General features: G+C 38.7%; 2 protein-coding genes across 2 annotated transcripts in view; one reads left to right on the forward strand and one right to left on the reverse strand.

Moving 5' to 3' along the window:
- Positions 1–1,855: 1,855 nt before the first annotated feature.
- Positions 1,856–2,466, reverse strand: cdkn1ca (cyclin-dependent kinase inhibitor 1Ca). The gene is made up of 2 exons (XM_041789388.1): positions 2,052–2,466; positions 1,856–1,956 (listed from the first exon to the last, which is right to left on the reverse strand). The coding sequence occupies exons 1-2, from the start codon at positions 2,464–2,466 to the stop codon at positions 1,856–1,858; spliced, it is 516 nt and encodes a 171-aa protein (XP_041645322.1).
- Positions 2,467–8,756: 6,290 nt separating this feature from the next.
- The window catches only part of trpm5 (transient receptor potential cation channel, subfamily M, member 5), a 64,809-nt gene continuing 52,024 nt past the window's right edge, over positions 8,757–21,541 (forward strand). Inside the window, exons 1-4 of the mRNA XM_041789139.1 lie at positions 8,757–8,783; positions 13,785–13,852; positions 17,532–17,688; positions 17,776–17,956. Of these exons, the coding sequence (XP_041645073.1) occupies positions 8,757–8,783; positions 13,785–13,852; positions 17,532–17,688; positions 17,776–17,956 (433 nt within the window). The remainder of the gene's footprint in view (positions 8,784–13,784; positions 13,853–17,531; positions 17,689–17,775; positions 17,957–21,541) is intronic.

The following is a 21,541-nucleotide window of genomic DNA, read 5'->3' on the forward strand; positions in this document are numbered from 1 at the left end:
CTTTGTGAGAGCAATTAACATCATTCTTTTCCAATAAATCAGTTAAACTAAAATAATTGACCACTTTCATCCATCAAATTAAGAACAAACAAAATGATTTTTGGTACCATTCTTGGTTTCAATAAGGTTTTCATATTAACTGTAACTGTCCATTTATTTCACAAGGCAGCATCATGTGGTGTAGCACTGAGAAACAAATGTAAACATAACAACAAATTGGTGCTTGTTCACAGGTTTTGCAGGTTGACAGGTTTTTACTGTATTTTCTACAGAACTTTCCTGATCATGCAGTATTTTTAACCTCTTGTCCCTGCTAAAATTACGGTATGTGACTGCAATTTTTTTCACAGATTTTTACTGTGAATTTAAATGTACATGAGAGAAAAGTCTGTAATTTTAACAAAATACTACTGTAATTTTTAGAGTAATTGCCCGTCTTGAAGATTACAGTATTTTTCCTTTATTTTCACAATCTTCTTTCGTTTAAACGGTACAATTTTGTAATTATTACGTACTTTAATTGTAAAAATTTATGTTTCATACCGTTGCTTGATTTACAGCAATTCTGTGTATTTTATACAGTAATATATGTTTATTTGTTTTACGGTCTTTTACTGTTGCTATTTGACAGTCTTTTGCCGTATTTTCTACGGACATTTTTTACAGTGTATATATTAATATTTTTTCTGCTTTTTTTGGACAAATCTTTTGATCAACTTCAGTTCTAATCAAAGCAATTGATTATTGAATAATTTTAAGGATTTTAACAATTTAAATGCCAGTTTGATTACAGGATGGTCATATTTTTTCTAAAAAAAATCAGACAAAACAGTAATTATTTTCCACATAACTAATATTGGTGGGGGGTTAAATCAGTCCTGAGTATGTCAAAAATAAGCTGAAGAATTGACTTTGATGCATTTTTAGTTTTTGTGTAGCATCTGATTTAAAATGTACTACCCTTTGGACAAAAACGTCCCACTGACTCCCATTCAAACCACATTTTTTGATCTTTAAGTAATCAAACTGGCATTTAAAGGGTTAAAATCCTCAATGTGATTGAACGTTTGGTAGTTTTGAGCACAGCTGAAGTTGTTGAAGAGATTTCTGCAAAAAGAAGCAGAAAAATATCAATCTGTTAATTTTATAGCAGTTTTGTGGAAGTGGACATTTGTGTCCTTAAAGGCTTTAAAGGGTAAATTAAAGTGATGCCTGAGGGTTAACAAACTCATTCACCAACATAACACCATCACTGATTCAGGAGAATGACATGATTTATTCATCATCACATTTTCTCCCACTAGAAGGAAATAAAGATGCTCTGACTGCACAGCTGATTCAATGCATGCAGTTTAATTCAAAAAGCATATCAACAGATTAATGTGTGGCCTCTTTCTTTAGGCATACTTGATTCAAAAATGCTGCAGAAAACGTGAAAAAAAAACCTCATCAGACGCCCAGTTAGCATCAACAAAATGTTTATTAACAATGAAATATATGTTTGCATTAAAAGCATTTTGATTCACTTCTTAGTTATTTAGGCAACAAGACAAGAACGAAGTAGTGCTTTTGAGAGATGAGTACAGAAACAACCCATAAAAACCACATAAAACATAAATGTTTGTGACATGACCCATGGACAGATGCAGAGAAATTAAATAAAAGCTCATAAATAAAATAAATAAAGCCACGTGGTGTCATTTTACCACCATTCATCAGAAATAAAAAGGCAATAAAATAAAATAAAGTTTAACAGATCAAAATCAGATCAAATCCTTTGGTGCAGTGGAAAGGTTCTGGCTCGTCCATTAAAAGTGTTTTAAACAGAGAAAGTCCATTTTCATGATCAGCTGCTTCATCTGATAGTTTTGCACTGAGCTGCTTCACTGGAGCCTGAGTGGAAAGGATTCAGGATGCTCTTTGTTTCTGTTGACCTCCTCCTCTTTGCGAAAAAATCTGCCAAAGAAAACCGAGATGTTAGCTCACTAATTAAAGGTTGTTAAATGCAGGATAAGAAGCTCTGGCTCTGGGGTGAAGGGCTCATCCCTCACCTGTGATTCTCAAGTTGTTTCTGGGTTTGCCTGCAGACTTTGCGTGCGTCCTCTTCCTCCGGACGGGCGTCACTTCAGCGGGACACTTCGGCGTGTTGGAGATGCTGGAGCAGTTCTCCTGGTCGATCTTTGCGCTCAGCCGTTCCTCCTCCTCTGCGCATTTTGGAGACCAGAGTCTGTCCGTGAGCCCTGCAGGCTCCTGGTAGACAGCAGCGGCGCAGTCTGCGGGGATTTCCTCCCACTGAAACCTGCCACACATCGGCGTGTCAGTCTGGAAGTTAAAGTTCCAGCGGCGGCTGTCCTGCTCCGTGATCTCCTTCAGCCTCTGCTTCAGATCCCGGCGCAGCTGCTCATGGTCCACCGGGCCGAACAGGTTTCTGCACACGGACTCTCTGCTCCTGAAGGTGGGGTTCATCTTGAGATTAAGGGGAAAGTCTTTTTTTAAGATGCTGCAGTCTCTCTGTGGTGTGTTCTGGGCTTCACAAAGCTGCAGGAGGATTTAAAGGCAGCAGCGCGCGCACAGGGCTCTGTTTGTACACAATGAGCAGAGGCTGCTGATTGGCTGCAGCTCTCTGAATTGCTGGATCACGGGAGGGGGTGAGATTCATTCATTGTGTGATGACGACCTCTGAGAAGATAAGACCTCGGATTTATCCGCCCCCCTTTCTTATCCCCAGATCACACCACATCTCGCTTTATCACGGCCTTCAGCGTTTCAGAGAGACGCAGAGGCTCCTTTCACCCAGCTAGGATTTTCACCCTGAGTCCACGTGCAATCCAAAGAAAACCCATGCAGAGAGCGATCTCATCAAACGCTTTCCTATAAGAACCAGCGTAGTTTTTCTCTTCCCAACATTTTAGACAGACCTCAATGTCAACAAAGTCCTGACAGTAGTCAGAGTGTGAGAGATGCAGAGATAACAACAGGAGGTTCATAGCAATAAAAACTAACATAAGACTTTGAGATTATCCCTGTGAAGCAGGGGTGTCAAACTCAAGGCCCGGGGGTCAGTGGTGTGCGGGGGGGGGGGCTCATGGCAACCCCACTTCCCGACTGGATGGCACTCTAGGCCAGGGGTTCTTAACATTGGGGTCAGGACCCCACAGGTGATCATGAAACACTGAGAGGGGGTCTCCAGATGCCTAAAAAGGCTTTTCAAATTACACTGTTGTCACTTTACACCACTTGTGCCAAAATGTACCCCGTTTTCATCCCCTTTTCCTGCCGCTTTTAGCACATATTTGCCACCCCAAACCCATTTTTGTCCATTTTAAACCCTGTCCACCACTATTTTACTGCCTGTTTTTACAACTGCTAAACCAAATCTTGCCACTTTCCGCCTGTTGTTGGAACTGTTGACCCATTATTGCCACTAGTAACCCCTCTTTACCACTTTTTATGCCCATTTTAACCACGTTACACTTTTTGATATGTTCATTTTGCCAGTTAAACCCATTTCAGCTCATTTCTTCTTCAGTTAACCCTTTGATTGCCAGTTTATATCAATATTTCATCCTATTTCACCAAATTTCCACCTATTTTCTGCCACTTTAAAGCCATTTCAGTCACGTTTTTATCCCCTTTACCACTTCATTTGCCTGTTTTTGCCACTTTAACCCATTTTTTCCATTTTTGGTGATTTTTTTTTTTTTTTGGCACTTTTAAAAATTTTTACACTGCTAACCCATTTCTGCTACTTTTAAAATCAATTTCACCACCTTATCCACCTTGATGTTGCCATAATTAAGACATTTAATTCTGTTTTTAAGAAAAGTATATTTTTAAGAGGAGTCCTTACTACACAAATGGATAAAAAGATATTTTTTTCTTTGATAAGAGTGGTTATTATTCAGGTTAAACATAAAATATGAATACCACAATGTAACTTTACAATGGACCATGATTTTGTTTGCCCCCGTTTTGGCTGTGTGCCAGAAAGCTCCCCTTCATGGGAAGTCTTGGCCATTTTCAAATTCATCTACTATACTAGCACTGATTAGCCCAAAATGTAGTATGCAGTATGCAAACAAATGCAAAAGTTGCAGTATGCCAAAAATACCCGGATGATGTACTGATTCAGGAAAATTTCACAGTATGCATCGGACCAGTCTGCTTCGCCTACTGTTACCCACAATGCAAAGAGCCGGGTCAGTTCGAAATGGTGGAGAGGGGCGAAACTTTCACTGGGAAGTTTTTATCTCCACCTTTTTAACATGTACTATAGAGAAATACGTGGTAATAAGGTCACTGTTGTTTGTGTTTTGCTGTTACGGCTCGTAACGGCCGGAAAGGTGCTGTCAAGTGTGTCCTTTCACTGCACTATACATGCTAAGCTAAAAACAACGGCTATAAAAATCCAGAAAAATCAAATAAAAACACTTCTAAGATTTTTTCTGTACATAAATGGATGGAAAACACTGTAGCATCGTTTGCAATTGACCAGGGTATGACGTACTTCTGTATACCAGAAACCAGCTAAACCGGGCCAGGAAAACCACACAGTAACTTCTGACTGGCAGTCATACTGCATACTACCGTCAAATACAGTACGCAGTGTCCCTGATCTCTGGCACCTTTATTTTTGGGGTTGTGGGCTGAAAAGGTCGCGAACCACTGCTCTAGGCTACTTTATTTTTGATCAATTTCCAAAAAAATATAGACGTCTGTATTCACTTTGTTATTATGGGGTATCAGGTAAAGATTAATGAGAATAAATCTGATTTTTGAGGCTGCAGCGTAAGAAATTTGAGAAAATTGAAGGGGATATGCATACTTTCTGAACTCACTGTACTGTATATATGCTGTGTAAAGCCACTGTAGACACAGGGACATGAGTGATGAACAGTGGAAGTAGTAGAGATACAGGGAATTTGGAGATGTGTTCACCTTGTCCCGTCACCAACTATTTTTCTCTGGAAACAATAAAAAACAAAAAGACTGAAAAAAATTGTGCAATACACAGTAAATGCATCAGCAATGATTACATCTTTTTAATAATTAATTTTAAATAATTAAAACCTGCAGGGATGCACAATTAAACAAACACCAGAAAATACACTCTCCTCCTCTTGCTGCTCAAAGCATGCTGGGATATCTAGATGCAGCGGACCAGACTGGTGATACCACTTTTTCACAGCTTCTCCCCCTCATTATGTCACTGCCATCTATTTATATAAAGGGTGTTATGCTGTTAAGTAACTCATCCTTGAGGGCGGCTTGCAGGATTGAAAGGACTCCAGGAGTTGGAGTGAAATGGTTGTGTGCAGCAGAGAAGCACAGACAGCTTCTGAATGAGCGGGTCCCTGCCGAGGAATTTTCCTGGATGGCCTGACTACATTTGTGCATGATTGCAACTGTTCAGAGAAAGTCCAAAATCTACAGGATTTCAGTCAGTGTACTTTAGTCAGTGTTCTTTGTCTATCCGTGGTTTTGTGGTAAAATCTCAGTGGCTAGTGGCAATTTAGTCAGGAACTTATAGGCAAAAATCAGACAAGTGGAGTCACCTTTGTACATTTTAAATGATAATACTGACTTTTGCATCGGTGTAAAATGCTTTCTAGACTTTTTGTGTACAAAATTTCCACTACATGTGGGAATTTTTGGACAGGAATATTTATTTGCACTCTGCATCCTGTGAGTTACGTGGCCCTTTATTTCTACCAGACAGGGGAAATGGAACAGACCGAGTGACTATGAAAAAAGCCAACAAACAACTGTAAAATACATTTTGTTTCACTGAAGTTTACTTTTTAAAACCTTTGTATTTTTTCTCCTCCTCTTTTTCCCTTCCAGATGAATTCTTCTCGACTTTTCTTCATCACTTTCAAGGTCAAACTCTTTTGCAGGAGTGAAGCATGTCATGCTTTGCAGCATAACAGGAATGAGCCCTGTACGATGGGGCCCCTTTAGGGGGTTGTTCAAGCTGTCAATGCAAATTTTGCACATTTAAGCTGGGCTTACACCAAAAGATTTTCACAGTCACAGACTAAAAAGTGAAAGTCTTTCGTAAATTTCAGGAGTCTTATTGGAGTCACGGCACGCTCCTGTCATCTGTATCATTAAGTTTAAGGTGGTAATCTGTGCCGTTTTATATCAGTCTTTTCCTAGTCGTGGACTTGCGATCATATCAAACGTGTTTGATAGCTGCCTGGCTAATACTTTTGAGTCTATACCACTGAATCTATGCATGAGCAGCACCACAGTGGCTTAGACCACTGTGAGCACTACTTGTACACTAGGGTATCTGTGCTTATTGCATTGGTAAACCCAAATTCTAGTCAGAGGTGGGATTTTTATGCCGATTCCTGGTCTTTTCACCACATTTCCTGCTTGTATATGGGAAAGCTTCTTATTGTACTGCAAGTTTTGCAAAGAAGAAAAGAGGGGAGACATCAGAGGAGATTTTCAAAGCTGCTGAGTCAGGGTATTTTTTTGCACTTTTTCAGCCACTGAGAGACGAGTGTAACCTGGATAGAAATGTAAATATAGTAATAATACCATAATGGAAGTTCATAATATAAGTTACAGGGTTTAAAAGCATGAATAAGTTAGATGTTACATATAGTTAAAAGCATATTTCATTTAGAGAGTAATGTGTTCAAAAAACATATTTAAAAGCACCTGGAGAACAGTTAAAATGCGTACAATATAAATAGCAGTCAATGTATTTTATTTAATTTTATTTTGAAAATCTACAGGAAGTGCTATGTGTGTGTGCTACTGTTGCTGGTCTATCTTTCTAGTACCTTTACGCATGGTGAACCAGAAGGAGTGATATACTAAGTGCTAGCTTAGAGCTAGTTGCACCACTGTATTCAGATTCATGCTACTGTGGATAAATTGCTTTGGAAATAATTGTTTTCATTACACTTGGTTTATTTATGAAATTATTTGTTGCTTGAATTTGTTGAAAATTACATAAGATTAACCAAGAATAATCGCATATTAAATTGTAATCACAATATTTAGAGGAAAAAAAATTGCAATTAGATTATTTTTGCACATTGTTCAGCCCTACAATACACAACCCAGTCTCACAAAATTTCATGAAATGCTCACAAAATTTTATTTTATTTATTATCTATGTTTGCACAAGAAAACAAGAAATTACAATTTACAATTTATGTACACTTTTCACAAGGAAAGTACACGTGTGAGATTGTGCTGGTGAGGTAAGGAAACCCAAGAAGGGCTTTTAATTGAACCTCACCATCAGTAGTCATAAATATTAACCAGTAGTGGTAATGGTCAAGATTAAAATAAACAATGGAAAAAAACAGAAATTTAATGTATTAAGTTGTGTCCCTGGGCAGGAATTTCTGCAGCACGAACTTCAATCCCATGCATTTCAATAGGAAGCAACGGTCGTGCAACCGAGCCACCTCTGCCTGACGCCATGGGGACCAACGCCATTCAAATAAGCATATGAAATGTAGTTTAAGCTACATGTAGATCAGGACCGCAGTAATTAAAAGTGCTCTCATAGTTTTAATTGCTTTATTTAAAGAGTTTTCCCTGAAGGTTAGGTTGTAGAAATGGTCTAATTTTTGCTCTTGCGTGAATCAGTTCAGCTGCTGTGTTTTAATTATATTATGGTTTTGACTTAATTAAAGCATTATGATAAAATTTCACTGCAAACATTAGGAACACCTCTTTCTCAGTCCTTCAGTTAAACACATTCATAGCTGCCAATAAAGCCGCAATCTGATTCGCTGGTGGTTGAGCCTCTCAGCAGGAGCTGTTGGGGGCCTTTGTGGCTGCTCACTTTCATCACCTGATCAATTCAGTGACCTTCAAGCCTCCTTTTCTTCTCCCACCTCTTCCTGGATTCACGTCTCCACAGGGCTCTCTCTGTGATGGGAGAAATGCAAAAAGATGGAATACTGTGTTTGGAGGGGAAAAGCTTCTCCATTCCCTCCTGGATGTCTGTATACTGTAGATAAAACATGATAAAGTGCTCTCTAGGGGCACGATGTGCAACAAATTGTGATTAAGTGTCGTCTAGGGTGCCCTTCCAGAGGAGAAAATATGATGCAGTTCTGTATACGTGCCCCTTCATGCTAGGAAAGGGTTTAGGACTTCTTTCTCATTAATGCAAAAGGACTTTCTTCGCACTGATGTCCTTTTATTTTATTTTTTCAGTCCCTCACCGCTAACAGCCCTCATAAACCACTGATACTGGATGTATTCTCGATGCTGTAATAATGGATTATGAGGAGACACTTAAACCAACATTTTACAGCCTAGCTGGGCGCTGATCTGTTATTCAATGGGCAATGATTTTGAAATATTTTACACATTTCTCTCCATGTGTATTCTATTAAATATAGAAAAGCTGTAGCAGTAACAGAATCATAACCACAAACTAGACTTTTTATGCAGATTTAGATTCTTAAATTTAATATTAGACTATAGTCTGCATCAGTGTCGAAGAACATACAGAGTATGAACAGAAATTAAAAGATAACTGTGTAAGTAAAGGTTTTAAAACATAAGTGTGTCATTCAGCAGCAGGACTATGTGGTGCAAATGAGGCTGACCAACATGCAAAGTTATGGTGCACGCCAGTGTCTGGGATTGGCCAGAGGGAGAGCACCACCTTTGCACCACTTCCTGAAGGCCCAGGTAGATCACCTGAGGGGGGACACCCATCAGCTCATACAGGTGTGGTTCACAGGCGGAGGAGAGAAGCGTTTCATCCAGCCATGCAGGAGAGGCAAGAAACCCCCCTGGTAAGTCTAAACAACAAAGTGATCAGCTTTTTTCCTCTGGTTGGAAATGTGGACATGTGTGGGTTTATCTAGGGAAAGATGCATAAAAGTAGGCATAGTTACCAGAAACAAATAAGTGCTAGTGTTATCTAACTGCTAGTTAGTAAGGGATGCAGTAGGTCAGTCTGGAAGGACTCGGGCTTGGAATTGGAGGGTCGCCAGTTCAAGTCGCGGTCAGATCATATCTGGACTTTGGCCTGTTGGCTGAAGGCACTGAACCCCAAGGAGTTCACAGCAGCGCTCCAACGAGGGCAGCAAGGCCATCACTCTGACATCTCTCCAGTCGTGCATGTCCATGGTGATCCTGTTCATGCATGTGTATTTGCATGTAACTCAGCCTTTGTAAACTGTGAATTTCCCTTCAGGGATTAATAAAATATGACTTAACTAGTTAGAAAGGAAGCAAACTAGTCATGAACAGCTGTTTAACCAGAGAATGAGATTCATCTACCTCTTAACTGACATTTGCTTAAAAAAGTGTTGCTGCTTGTAACCAGACAATGAAAGAGTCGCGCCTGGCAAAACAGGAAACCATTCTGCTACTAACTCCTAAATAATCCTTTAAACCAGTGTTACTCAAACCAGCTCAACCAAAGAGCCAAATTGTTGGGTGGCCCTTTGCAAGAGCCACAGTCTTAGAGGTGAAAAGTGGCAAAATGGCTTGAAGTAGCAATATAAATAAGTAGAAAAAATTAGTTACAGGTGGCAAAAAATGGTCCAAAAGTGGCAAAAATGTGGCCAAAAAATGAGTGAAAACTGACTACAATAGGCAAAAGGCAGTCAAGATTGGCAAAAATGGGCAGAAAAATAGGTAACAGTGGGATGTAATGGTAAAAGGTAGCTTAAATGGGCAAAATGTGGCAAAAATTGTAAAAAAGGGCAAATATGGGCAAGAAAGTGGCAAAAATAGAGGCAAAAATTTGGGGTAAAAGGAAACAAGTGGTATTGAATGGCAAAAGGTAGCTTATTTGGACCAAAAGTGGCAAAACAATGAGATAAAAGTGGCTAAAAGGGGCAAAATGGGATAAATGTGGAAAAAATGGGGAAAAGGTGGCAAAAAGAATATGCAAAATAGCAAAATGGCAAAAAAAAAAGGAAAAAACGGGTACGTAATGTCAAAAGATAACTTAAATGGTATAAAAGAGCCACACGTTGAGTAACACTGCTTTAAACAAATAACTTAGTAGCTGGTAACTAACAAGGGGAAAAAATCAGTTACTAACCTCTAGAATACCAGGGAATTAATGCGTAACTACAAGTTAACTGAGAAATGCATGACTGATTAATTCAGCAGAAATTAAATGAGTAACAATCTGCCTTTAAACCTGGAAACTACATAAATGAATGGGTGTTTCTTCTACTTTTTACCCAACGCAAATGACTATTTGTCAAACAGGGAATAAATTAATGGCTCATTAACCAGAAATGAGTTACTAACTGCTAGAGTGAGTAACTGTTAGTTAGGATAAACAATATTTAACTGATCTCTAGGTTAGCAGGGAGTGAAAATGTCGCTTACAGCTTGTTTTCTCCATGAGTACTGACTGTCATTCAATCAGGAAACATAAGAGTAACTAACTGCTAACGCGGGGGTCGACCAATTATCATACTAACCGATTGTTGTGGCAGATATACGGCCGATTATCTGCATCTGCATTTTAATTTACCAAAAGCTGCACTACTTTAGTCTCAATGCAAAGTGTGTCTTAAGGTCTTTACACACTGGGTCCATTATTTTCTGATTTTTTTTTTTTTTTTTTTTGGATCAGTAATACGAAAAAAGGTCACACACTCGGACCTTGCACACTGAGTCCGATGTGTTTTTATTTGCCTTCACTGCAAAAACTGTGACATCAGTCCATCTTATTTCTAGTCAGAAAAACCTCTGAAGATACTTTATACCCCATTCACCTAAAAAAATGTTAATAAACATCTCATTTTCAGATATTTAAAATAATTCCAGACATGTCAGTGGTTTTAAATACACACAAGGATTCTTTTTGGGGTTTTTTTTTACAAGAGGTTAGTTGAACAAATTTGTGAAGATTTGAGATTTTTGCATGTTGTGCTTTGAAAGAGTTGCAGACATCTTGTTTTTATCTGTCAAATTTATTGAAAAGTAAACTAAAATTGAAGAGAGAATGCTTTTTTCACTGTTCAACCTTGTCATCGTCTTTTAAAATTGATTTTTATGGTCTTGACTCGGTCTTAAGTACATGAATAATAAGAAGACTAACGGACATTAAAACAAGAATAGGAAGAGTAAAAGGAATTAAAACAAGCTAAAAATCCGAAGTAGTAATAATAATAGTAACAATAATATTAGTAATAATGGTAATGATCAAAATGGAGATAAAAAGTTAGAAAGATGATTAAAGGAATAAGGAGTAAGAAGATGACATCACATAAAAACAAAGTCCTTCAAAATGAGTTTTAAGAAGTGATTAAAAAAAAGTGACTGTTTCTGCACACCTTTTCTCCTCAGGTAGGTCATTCCAAAGTCGAGGGGCCCTGAGGGAGAAGGCCTTGCCTGTCACTCTTAGTTTGAAGCCTCGACTTTGGAACGACCAGTAGCCCCTCACCTGAGGATCTCAGGGTGCGGGCTGGCTCATAGGGGGTTAAAAGCTCTGTTGCGTAGATTGGTGCCACACCCTTTAGTGCTTTAAAAGTGATGAGTAAAAGCTTAAAATCAATTCTAAAACTCCAATTACTGAGCCACAGAGGCATTAAGGATTTGATGGTTTTTAACTATTATATCCCAATATCAGTGTGCAAGAATTATAAAGAGCAAACTATGACAGACACCCTCGGTCCCTGGGTTCAGACCCACACAGACTCACAGCTGTTTCTGTTTTGTCTGCCTCTATACAATAATAGATCGAGAAATCCTGTCCTCTGCTTGAGAAAATAGGAGTTTATTATGCCAGACGTCAAGTAAGATGGAAAGTGTGTTTGCGTGTAAGAGCCTCTGCGTTTGTACCACACACACACACACTCAGCTGGGCATCCTTTCCTCTACCTTTGCATGCAAAGTGTCTTGTTTGCATGCTCAATAGTCCCTCTCCTCCTCCTCCCAGACCTGCAGTCAAATAAAGCCTTCCACAACAAGCTGCTCTCTTACATTAAAACAGATGGCTAAACACAAATTGACTCCCAGTCTGCACGGTAATTATTGCACCACAAATCTATTAATACACTTCCCTTAGTTAAAGGCACCTGGGGAGACTGCTGCTTTTTGTGCGTCAAATAATACGTGCACTTGTGCTGCATTTCTGTTCTAATCATCTTTCACAGGCAGCTCAAGTGCCCACGCAAATCAGGCTGCTTGATAAGAGTCTGTGTTTACCCAGGCAAATGGATAATCTTATCAATTATGAATAAGCTCTCTTTCTGAACTCGGTGTCATTTATTTTCTTCAGACACAAACAAACTGAGGCTGTTTTCACTGTAAAACTATAATTATACACAAGCCAGCTCATGGAACTGCTTACAGTAATGGAATTTATACCAGTGATAGTCAACGTGTGGCTCTTCTGTGATGATTTGTGGCTCTTTTATGGCTTCATTTGAAATATTTTCCCCCAGAAAACCATAAAAAGGGAAACTTTGACCTCAGAAATGATCTATTACAAGTTACATTGATCAGTTAGTTTCCCACACTGTAACAACAGGCTTTAATTGTCAACCTTTATTTTTTGTCTATATATTTCCATTGCCCTTATTTGCCATTTTTTCCCCCTTTTTTTCATTGTTTTCACCACTTTTAATTCATTTTTTCTGCTTTAAGCCCACTTTTGCCACTTCTTTTTGCAACTTTTGGCCCATTTTTGCCACTATTATCCAATTTTTGCTCCTTTTCCCCCAGTTTTTGACTCTTTAATCCTGCTTATTGCTGTTTTTGCCACTTTTCACCCATTTAAGCTACCGTTTGCCATTCAATGCCAATATGCTTTTTTCCCCAATTTTTTGCCACTTTTTGCTGCTTTTTGCCCATTCTTCCACCTGTTGCTGCCTTTTGCCCATTTTTTCACCATTTTTACCACCTGTAAATCTTTGTTTTGTCACTTCTCACCCAATTTTGGGCATTTTCTCCCCATTTTCGTCACTTTTCACCTAGTTTTTGATGTTTTTCTGCCTACTTTTCACCCTTATTTTCTGCTTTTTGACCATTTTGCCCACTTTAACTTGTTTTTATTGCCACTTTAACCCGTTTTTGCCACTTTTCACCCATTAAAGCTGCCTTCTGCCATTCAATGCCACTTTTTTCCCAATTTTTTGCCACTCTCTGGTGCTTTTTGCCCATTTTACCACCTTTTGCTGCCTTTTGTCCATTTAAGTCACTATTCATGCATTTTTTGTCATTTATTTGACAGTTTTTGACCATTTTGCCCACTTTAACTTATTTTTATTGCCACTTTCTGCCCTCTTTGCCACATTTCTCCCCATTTTGTCATTTTTCACCCAGTTTTTGGTGTTTTCTGCCTACTTTTCACCTTTTTTGCTGCTTTTTGCCCATTTTCCGCACTTTAACTTATTTTTATTGCCACTTTAGCCCAAATTTGCCACTTTTCATTACTTAGATTGTGGCTCTTGTGAAGGTGTTTTTCAACAGTTTGGCTCTTTGGTTGAGCAGGGTAAAGTAACGCTGCTCTATACATTATAGTCTTTAGACACAATTAGATATCAGAGATGTTTAATGCTCTGAGTTGTAGTGGGAGCCCACAGTGCTGTGGCCTAGTTTTGTTGGTTTCCAGAACATGATTGACAGCATTCTGTGTATTTTCTACTTTGAACACCATTCAGGAAGTGCTTTGCATATGAAGCGAGGATGAAAATTCTGCCGACTTTGCATTGACCACAAATACTCCTAAGAACCTTTCACTCAGTGAAAAGAGTGGCGGATGAGTCATAATAGATTTAGAGGAAAATGGACTTAATATCTTTGTGCTCGTTTGTTTACAGGCCACTCTGCAGCCGCAAACTCGATGCCTGCGATGTGGGGACGTGCTGGAGTGGTCAGAGGAGCACAGGTGGGTGTATGTGTGTTTAGAGGTCAAAGACAATACAAACAGACAGGCCTACTCCCGTCACACTGAGTTACACATGCAGCACAATCATGACAACAGGCAGAAGCTCTCATCTAAAACAAACTGCAGAGCCGCTCACTATTCAAGATTAAGATGTCTCCGTCAGATCAACAGAAAAAAAAGACAAAGGGAAACAATCAGATCAGCTCAGAGATAAGGAGGAGGTGCTACAGGGAACAAACATTTGTACTGGCTAAGAAAGCTTAAATACTTCCAAGGAGAGTTTCTCTTTAAATTATTCATGTGAGCTGGTCAGGATTTCCTAAAGAGCACTTCCTCCAATGTTAAATACTGAGGACTTAAACACAGTGTTGCATTCAAGATGAAGCAGATAAAAACATTAAAATACCCTCCTGAAATCATCTGAAGTTAGACTTTTATACAGTATGCTAGCACTTTAAAGACCCTGTAAAGTAAATCCACAGTTTGTGTCTTAACACTCTAGAAATGTTGGAATCTGGTTGCTGTAAACGTGAAAACACTGAGATCTACATGTGACTGAATTCTGGATTTAGACTGTTAGAAAGTTTTTCACCTCTTTTCTGGTGGGTTTCATGTGGGTGGGGCCAATATGTGGGCTCATGATGTCACCAGCCCACAGTGGAGAATGACCCCGCCCCTCTAACACTTTAATCTAAAATCACAGAGCAGTTCGTCTCAGTCCAGTCTGTTGTTAGCTGATGTCATGGCCTTTACTGAAAGTTAACAGTCAGTTAAATGCTGTTTTTAGTTCATTGTGAACAAATCCAAAAATCCAGAATTCAGTCACATGTAGATCTCAGTGTTTTCACTTATTTACAGCAACCAGATTCCAACATATCTAGACCAGTGTTACTCAACCCGTTCAGCCAAAGAGCCAAATTGTTGAAAAATACCTTTGCAAGAGCCACAATCTAAGTGGTGAAAAGCCAAAAAATGGCTTTAAGTTGCAATAACAATAAGTTAAAGGTGGCTAAAATGGTCAGAAAGTCGCAAAAATGGGTGAGAAGTGACAGAAATGAGTTACAGATGCCAAAAATAGTTCAAAATGGGCAAAAACGTGGCAAAAAAATGAATGAAGACTGACTAAAATAGGCAAAAGCAGTCAAGAGTGGCAAAAATAGGAATAAATTGGCATTTAATGTCAAAGGCTAGCTTTAATGGGTAAAAGTGGCAAAAAAAAGGGCAAAATTTGCATAAAAGTGGTAAAAATGAGCAACAAAGTAAGAAAAAAATGGTATTTAATGGCAAAATGTAGCTTTGATGGGCGAAAAGTGGCAAAAAAGTAGGGAAAATTGGCAAAAAAAATAGGACAAAAGAAGTATATAACAGCAAAAGGTAGCTTTAATGGGTGAACAGTGGCAAAAAGTTGTAAAAAAAAAAAAAGTGCAAAAAGGTTTATCTTTTAAAGTTTTTTTTCGGTAATAATATTCAAAATTAAGACATAAAAGAGCCACAAATAGTCACAAAAGAGCTAGAGTGTTGAGACAGAAACTTTGGATTTTTTTCACAGGGTCTTTAACGTGCTGGGCTCACTCATGTTCCAAAGCTTGTGAAAACTAGATCAAATGTGGTTTTTTTTTTTATAATAATTTTCAAAGAAATGCAAATTAGTATAAAGTGATTCAGACTGAATAAGCCTTGCATAAAAACTTCAACTCCTTTGGGTCTTTGCTTGTCTGACTTGTCAGGACTGGTGATCCAAAATTCTTCATTTTTATTTCTTAATTTTATAATGCTGGCATTAATCTGCTTGTTCTTGGCGAATGAGTTTACTCTCCTGAAAGTTCATTTAAATATTTTGAGAAGCTTTTGAACCCCATTGCATTAAAAATGTTACCTGATCTCCAAAGTTAGAAAATTATCTGGCAGGAGGAATTAGAGATTACTGCAGTTTGTTAAATAAAACAGAGTTGTAGCTGGTGGGTAAGATTATACCTCTATACTCAGATGAAACCGCTCTATTTAGACTCGACAGTTTTAAAAGTTTTAAAGGATTTCACAATCTTATCCAGACTCCTACTGCAGGTGAGAGGAGGAAAGTAGAGCTGCAGGATATTTATGAGGAATTTAAATGTTGTTTTTACCACCACTACATCCAAGATCTCTAAATGCCAAAACAATTATAGCTCTGTTATAAATCTATCCATTAACAGAGAGCACACAGGGACATTTTAGAAATATTCCCCATGTATGATTACTGAAGAGCGTCCCTCTCAATACCAGATTTATTTATATCTCAGAGATTGCAGATCTGGCAGCGGGTATCACTGGATTTTCTTGTGCAAACATACTGTGAGGAATGCTGGGAAATAAGATTACAACATGCCACTGATCAGCTTTAAAGATGAGAACTTGGATTTTAGAATCTCAGTGTCCATTTCAAGAGATATCATTATCTATAATCCTTCAAAGAATCTGTCTGTAATCTTTCCGGCAGTGCCAATACAACCAAGCATCTACACCAGGGTTCAACAAGTACCTCTGCACGAGGGCCAGATTTAGTCTCAACAGAAACTCTGGGCCGGACTTTCAAATACACAAAAACTAAATGAACATTTTGGTCTGATTGAAATATTATTGCAGTAGTATTTGTATTTTCCTTTAAACTACAGGACATTTTTAGTCATCACCAGTGAGATCTATCTCTATTATCTAGAATGCAGCAGGCCACAAGGAGACAGGCCTGACAACAGGATTGGCCAGACCCCTGAAAACCCAAGAGAATGGGCCCTCCCTGATTGTTATTTAGCACCAATATTATCCCATTTTGACACTTTTAACCCCTTTTTGATACTTTTTGCCTTTTAAACCCAATATTTGCATGATTTTAACCCTTTTAAACCACTTTTCCCGCATGTTTTATGCCCTTTGTGCCACTCTTTAATCCAATTTTTGCTACTTTTTAACCCCTTTTATTACATTTTTTTCAACATTTTTTTGCAACTTTAAAACCATTTTTTCCCACTTTTAACCCATTGTTGATACTTTTTTGCCCCTTTTTGCCTCATTAACCCAATTTTTGCATGATTTTAACCCCCTTTAAACCACTTTTCCTGCATGTTTTATCCTCTTTGTGCCACTCTTTTATCCATTTTTGCCACTTTTCTTCAATTTTTGTCACTTTTTAACCCCTTTTCTTTGCTTTCTTGCACCATTTTTTGTCATTTGAAACCAATTTTTGATCCCTTTTGCCCCTTTTTTCCTCCTTTACCATTTTTTGACACATTTTAACCTCTTTTCACAGCTTTTTTCTGCCAATTTTTGCAGCACTTCTGCCAACCTTAACCTTTTTTTTTTAATATTGACTAATTTTGACCGTAAATTTCTGTAAAAAGAGATCAAATTGTTAGTCATTCTAAAACTATTTCAATGTTAATTGTTTGTGGGATGGATTTAACAGCTCCAGACATTTAAAGCAAAAGGATACTCTTAAAATCTTCTTTTTGAATTTAATGATCTTTCGGGGGCCGGAGAGGAAGCTTTGGGGGGGCCTGATGTGGCCCCCGGGCCGCCAGTTGATGATCAGTGATCTACACCTTGCATAGAAACATATTTTTATTCATTTATTCCAGAGTAAATGTACATAGAAAGGGTTGTTTGATACAATACTCATCTCTATTCAATGCATGCTTTTTCTCAGCGTCCTGCTGGGCTGCTCCTGCTGCTCCACAGTAGATGAGACTCTGGAGAACGTAGCCAGAGGCCTGGCCAGCAGGATGAAGAGAGAGAAGAGCCACTGGGCAGCTGGAAGAGTGGGAGACATTGACTTCATTGGCTCTCCTAAGACCAGAGGAAAGGTGGAACTAGAAAACAAATACTTAAGGATTTAGAAAGCTGTGTTTTCGAGCTGAATTCTAACACCAAGTTTCCCTCTTTTTATCTAGTTCCTGAGGGTCAGCAGTAGCACAGACCCAGTGCTGATCTATCAGATGCTGACAGAAGAGTGGGGCCTTGCTCCTCCTCACCTGGTGGTGGCGCTGGTGGGAGGAGATGAGCTGGCCCAGATGAAGCCCTGGCTCAGGGATACCCTGAGAAAAGGCCTTGTAAAGGCTGCACAGAGTACAGGTTTGAAGTGAATACTAACAATAGCTGCACAGTGGTAATTGTTTCAACAGGTGCAATGAGGGCGCTAATTTTTCAGTGATTGTGCTTTCAAATAAAGGGTCTAATGTGTCACCATTAACACCTATGCACACACGCACAAACATGTGTATCACAAGTGCAGATTAACACCTGTTCCAGCACATTTAAACATCTATTTTTTAATCTGCCTAACACCTGTGAATCAAGAATAAGGCATAGCTGATGCTGTGACAGGTTCTACACACATGCTGCAAGCATTACATCTCATTTCACACACTCACACTCTCAGCTTCAGATAAAAGATCAAACAAACTCAGCTGCCTGCAAACAATACTGGGGCTAATCAATCAATAATGAGCTTATTCCATATCAAACTAAACTATAATAAATGATCAAAAAGGAGAAATAAGATAAGAATGCATTAAATTTAAAACACAGCAGCCAGGAAAAAACAAGCACTTCCTCTTTGATGCTTTCATTAGAGAATAATCCGTCTATTATAACAGATGTAGGGGCGGCATCAGTGATTCTCAGCGGTCCAGGACCCCTGTTTCTCTGCTGATTGCCAGTAGTGTCAGGTTACTGATAGTTCATGGAACACAACAATCCAAACACCACACTCTTTCTGCTGATGCTCATCTAGTAAACTTGTGCTAGTGAGGAAAATTTTAAAAGGTAACTGCTGCATCTTTGGCTGAATTTAAAAAACTGCATGTCAAATTATAATAATAATAATAACAATAATACATTTATTTATATAGCACTTTTAAAAACAGCTGTTTACAACGTGCTTTTCACACAGCAAGTGCAAAAACTCAGGGAAAAATAAACATCATTAATCAGAGCAGAAGAGGAGCTCTGTAGACTCAAACAAGAAAGGAAGAACATGATGTGAACACAGAGGAAAAATAACAAAAGGAAAGAAATGAAAATGACACACGTAGATCTAGAACGGCAGTTACAGTAGAAGAATAAAAGAAGAAAATATAATGGAGTCAGTGAAAGATGATATAAATCCTATGATAATATTATGAATGATACTGTAGGATGTGCAGAGAGAGTTAAATGCATATATTCAAACAACCAAACAAATACATGAAGATGGCAACATCACATCAGTGGGGATAAAACAAAGATAAGAGAAACAGAAATGTAATAGAAATGAAGACAGGTACGAAAAATTTAGGTAAGTAAGCACAAGATAATAAAAAAGGTGTAAAATTATAAAAAGAATAAGAGTAAGAGAGTAAATAAAAGGGAAGTAATAGAATCGATAAATACTTAAAAGGGACATCACATAAAGGCAAGTCTGTAAAAGTAAGTTTTAAGGAGTGATTTAAAAGATGTCACCAAATCTGCCGGCCTTATCTCCTCGGGTAGGTTGTTCCAAAGTCAAGGTCCCCTGACAGCAAACGCCCTGTCTCCTTTAGACTTCAGCCTCGACTTTGGAACGACCAGGAAGCCCCTGCCCGAGAATCTAAGACTGCACGTTGCCTCATAAAGGGTCAGCATTTCACAAATGTAACCTGGTGCTAGACCCAGCTTTAAAGTGATCGGTAAAATCTTAAAATCAATTCTAAAAGTAACAGGAAGCCAGTAGAGGGAAGGGAGGACAGGGGTGATGTGATGTCATCTGTTAAAATCAGTTAAAATTGTTACATATTGTTTGACATTCTCAATTTAACCATTGAGATTACTAATAATAAAATGAAAATAAGGATATGTTGCCTTTGTGACCTTATACCGTGCCAACATTTATGTTTTTAAACTCGTGCAAATAGAAAGTGATTATTTAATGCAATAAACAAGAACTACATATATTTCAAACTGTATTATTAATGCAGCAAATATAATAGTTGTTGTTTTAATATTTAACAAGCATATTTCTTCCACGTGAGTTTAGTGATGCAGCAAATCATTACCGCTGATTTCCTTCAAAGAGCTGAACATATACAAGTAAAAGTCAAAAAAATATGTGTCCTAGGCCTGTCCGCAATCCCCTGAAGAATCAGAAAAATCCATACCCTCACCCCTCTCTTTCTACACCTTCCAGAAAATTTGTCCTGAAACAAGCTGTTCTCAGATTTTTCCCTCATGATGTCATGTGGGGATTTAGCCCTGCCCCCAGTTTCAGTTGGCCCTCCCTGCTTAGAAGAAAGTACAGCCCTCCTCCCCTGATTCCAGCTGAGAGGAGGATCAGGATCAGGATCAGGAGGATCACATCCATTAAGACGCATCCATTTCCTGAGAGGGGTGGAGTCAGGGGGCGGAGTCAGACAGCTCGTTAACAATTAAAGCCACAGACACAGAAACAGCTGGTTCTGAGCAGGGCTGAATCAGAGGGGTATGTTTTGGGGACCTCTGAGACCAATATAAACTTGTCTTAAAGGGTAAAATATGTGACCTTTAAAGATTACAGTGCCTATGAAAAGTATTAACCCCTTTGGCGTAAACGGCCCTTTTCAAGTCCAGCTACAAATTCTCCATTGTATTGAGGTCTTGGCTTTGACTCAGCCACTCCAGAACATTTACCTTGTTGTCTTCAAACCATTTCTGTGTAGCTTCTGTATGCTTTAAGGTCATCGTCTTACTAGAAAATAAATCCTCCCTGAAGCCATAGTTCTCTTGGAGACTGAATAAGATTGTTGAAGCATCCCCACAGCATGATGCTGCCATCACAGTGCTTCACAGTGGGGATGCTGTCTTGTCTGATGGTCTTCCTTTTGACCATGGAATCTCCCACACGCTTTTAGGTAAACTCTAGTCCAGATTGAATCTGAGTTTTCTTCAACAGTGTCTTTCTCTTTGCCACTCTCCCATAAAGCTCTGACTGGTGAAGAACCCGGCCAACAGTTGTTGTCTGCAGAGTCTCTCCCATCTCAGCTGCTGAAGCTTGGAGCTCCTTCAGAGTAGTCATAGGTGTCTTGGTGGCCTCTCTCACTAGTCTCCTTGCACGCTCACTCAGTTTGTGAGGACGGTCTGATCTAGGCAGATTTACACATGTGCCATATTCCTTCCATTACTTGATGATGGATTTAACTGAACTCTGGAGGATGTTCAGAGCCTTGGAAATGTTTAGTATCCCTCTCCTTACCTGTACTTTAAAAAAAAAATTCAATTCTTCATGGTGTGATGGTAGCCAGGAATACGGATTAACCAGTGACTGGACCTTCCAGACACAGGTGTCTTTATGCTACAATCACTGAGACACATTCTCTGCACTCAGGAGATCCCCATTTCAGTAATTGTGAGACAACTAGCATCAATTGGCTTTATCTTTGACATTTAAGAGTTTTTTGTATTTTTTTTAATCAAAAAAGCCCAATTATATTGACCATGATTGACTTTTTAATTGACTTATCAATAAAAAATAACATCCAAGGTACTGAATACTTTTCATGGGCACTGCAGTTTAACCATATTTTAATTCAGATGCTGATTAAGGGAACTGACTTTAACCATCTAGCCGGCTACTTATCCATAATTTAAGTTGGACCAACATGCTTACACAAGTTTGAAAACTCCAGTTTTAGTTGTACTAACACAATAAATCAACTTTGCATGTAA

Source organism: Cheilinus undulatus, linkage group 1, assembly GCF_018320785.1.
Source record: "Cheilinus undulatus linkage group 1, ASM1832078v1, whole genome shotgun sequence".
NCBI classification, from domain to species: Eukaryota; Metazoa; Chordata; class Actinopteri; order Labriformes; family Labridae; genus Cheilinus; species Cheilinus undulatus.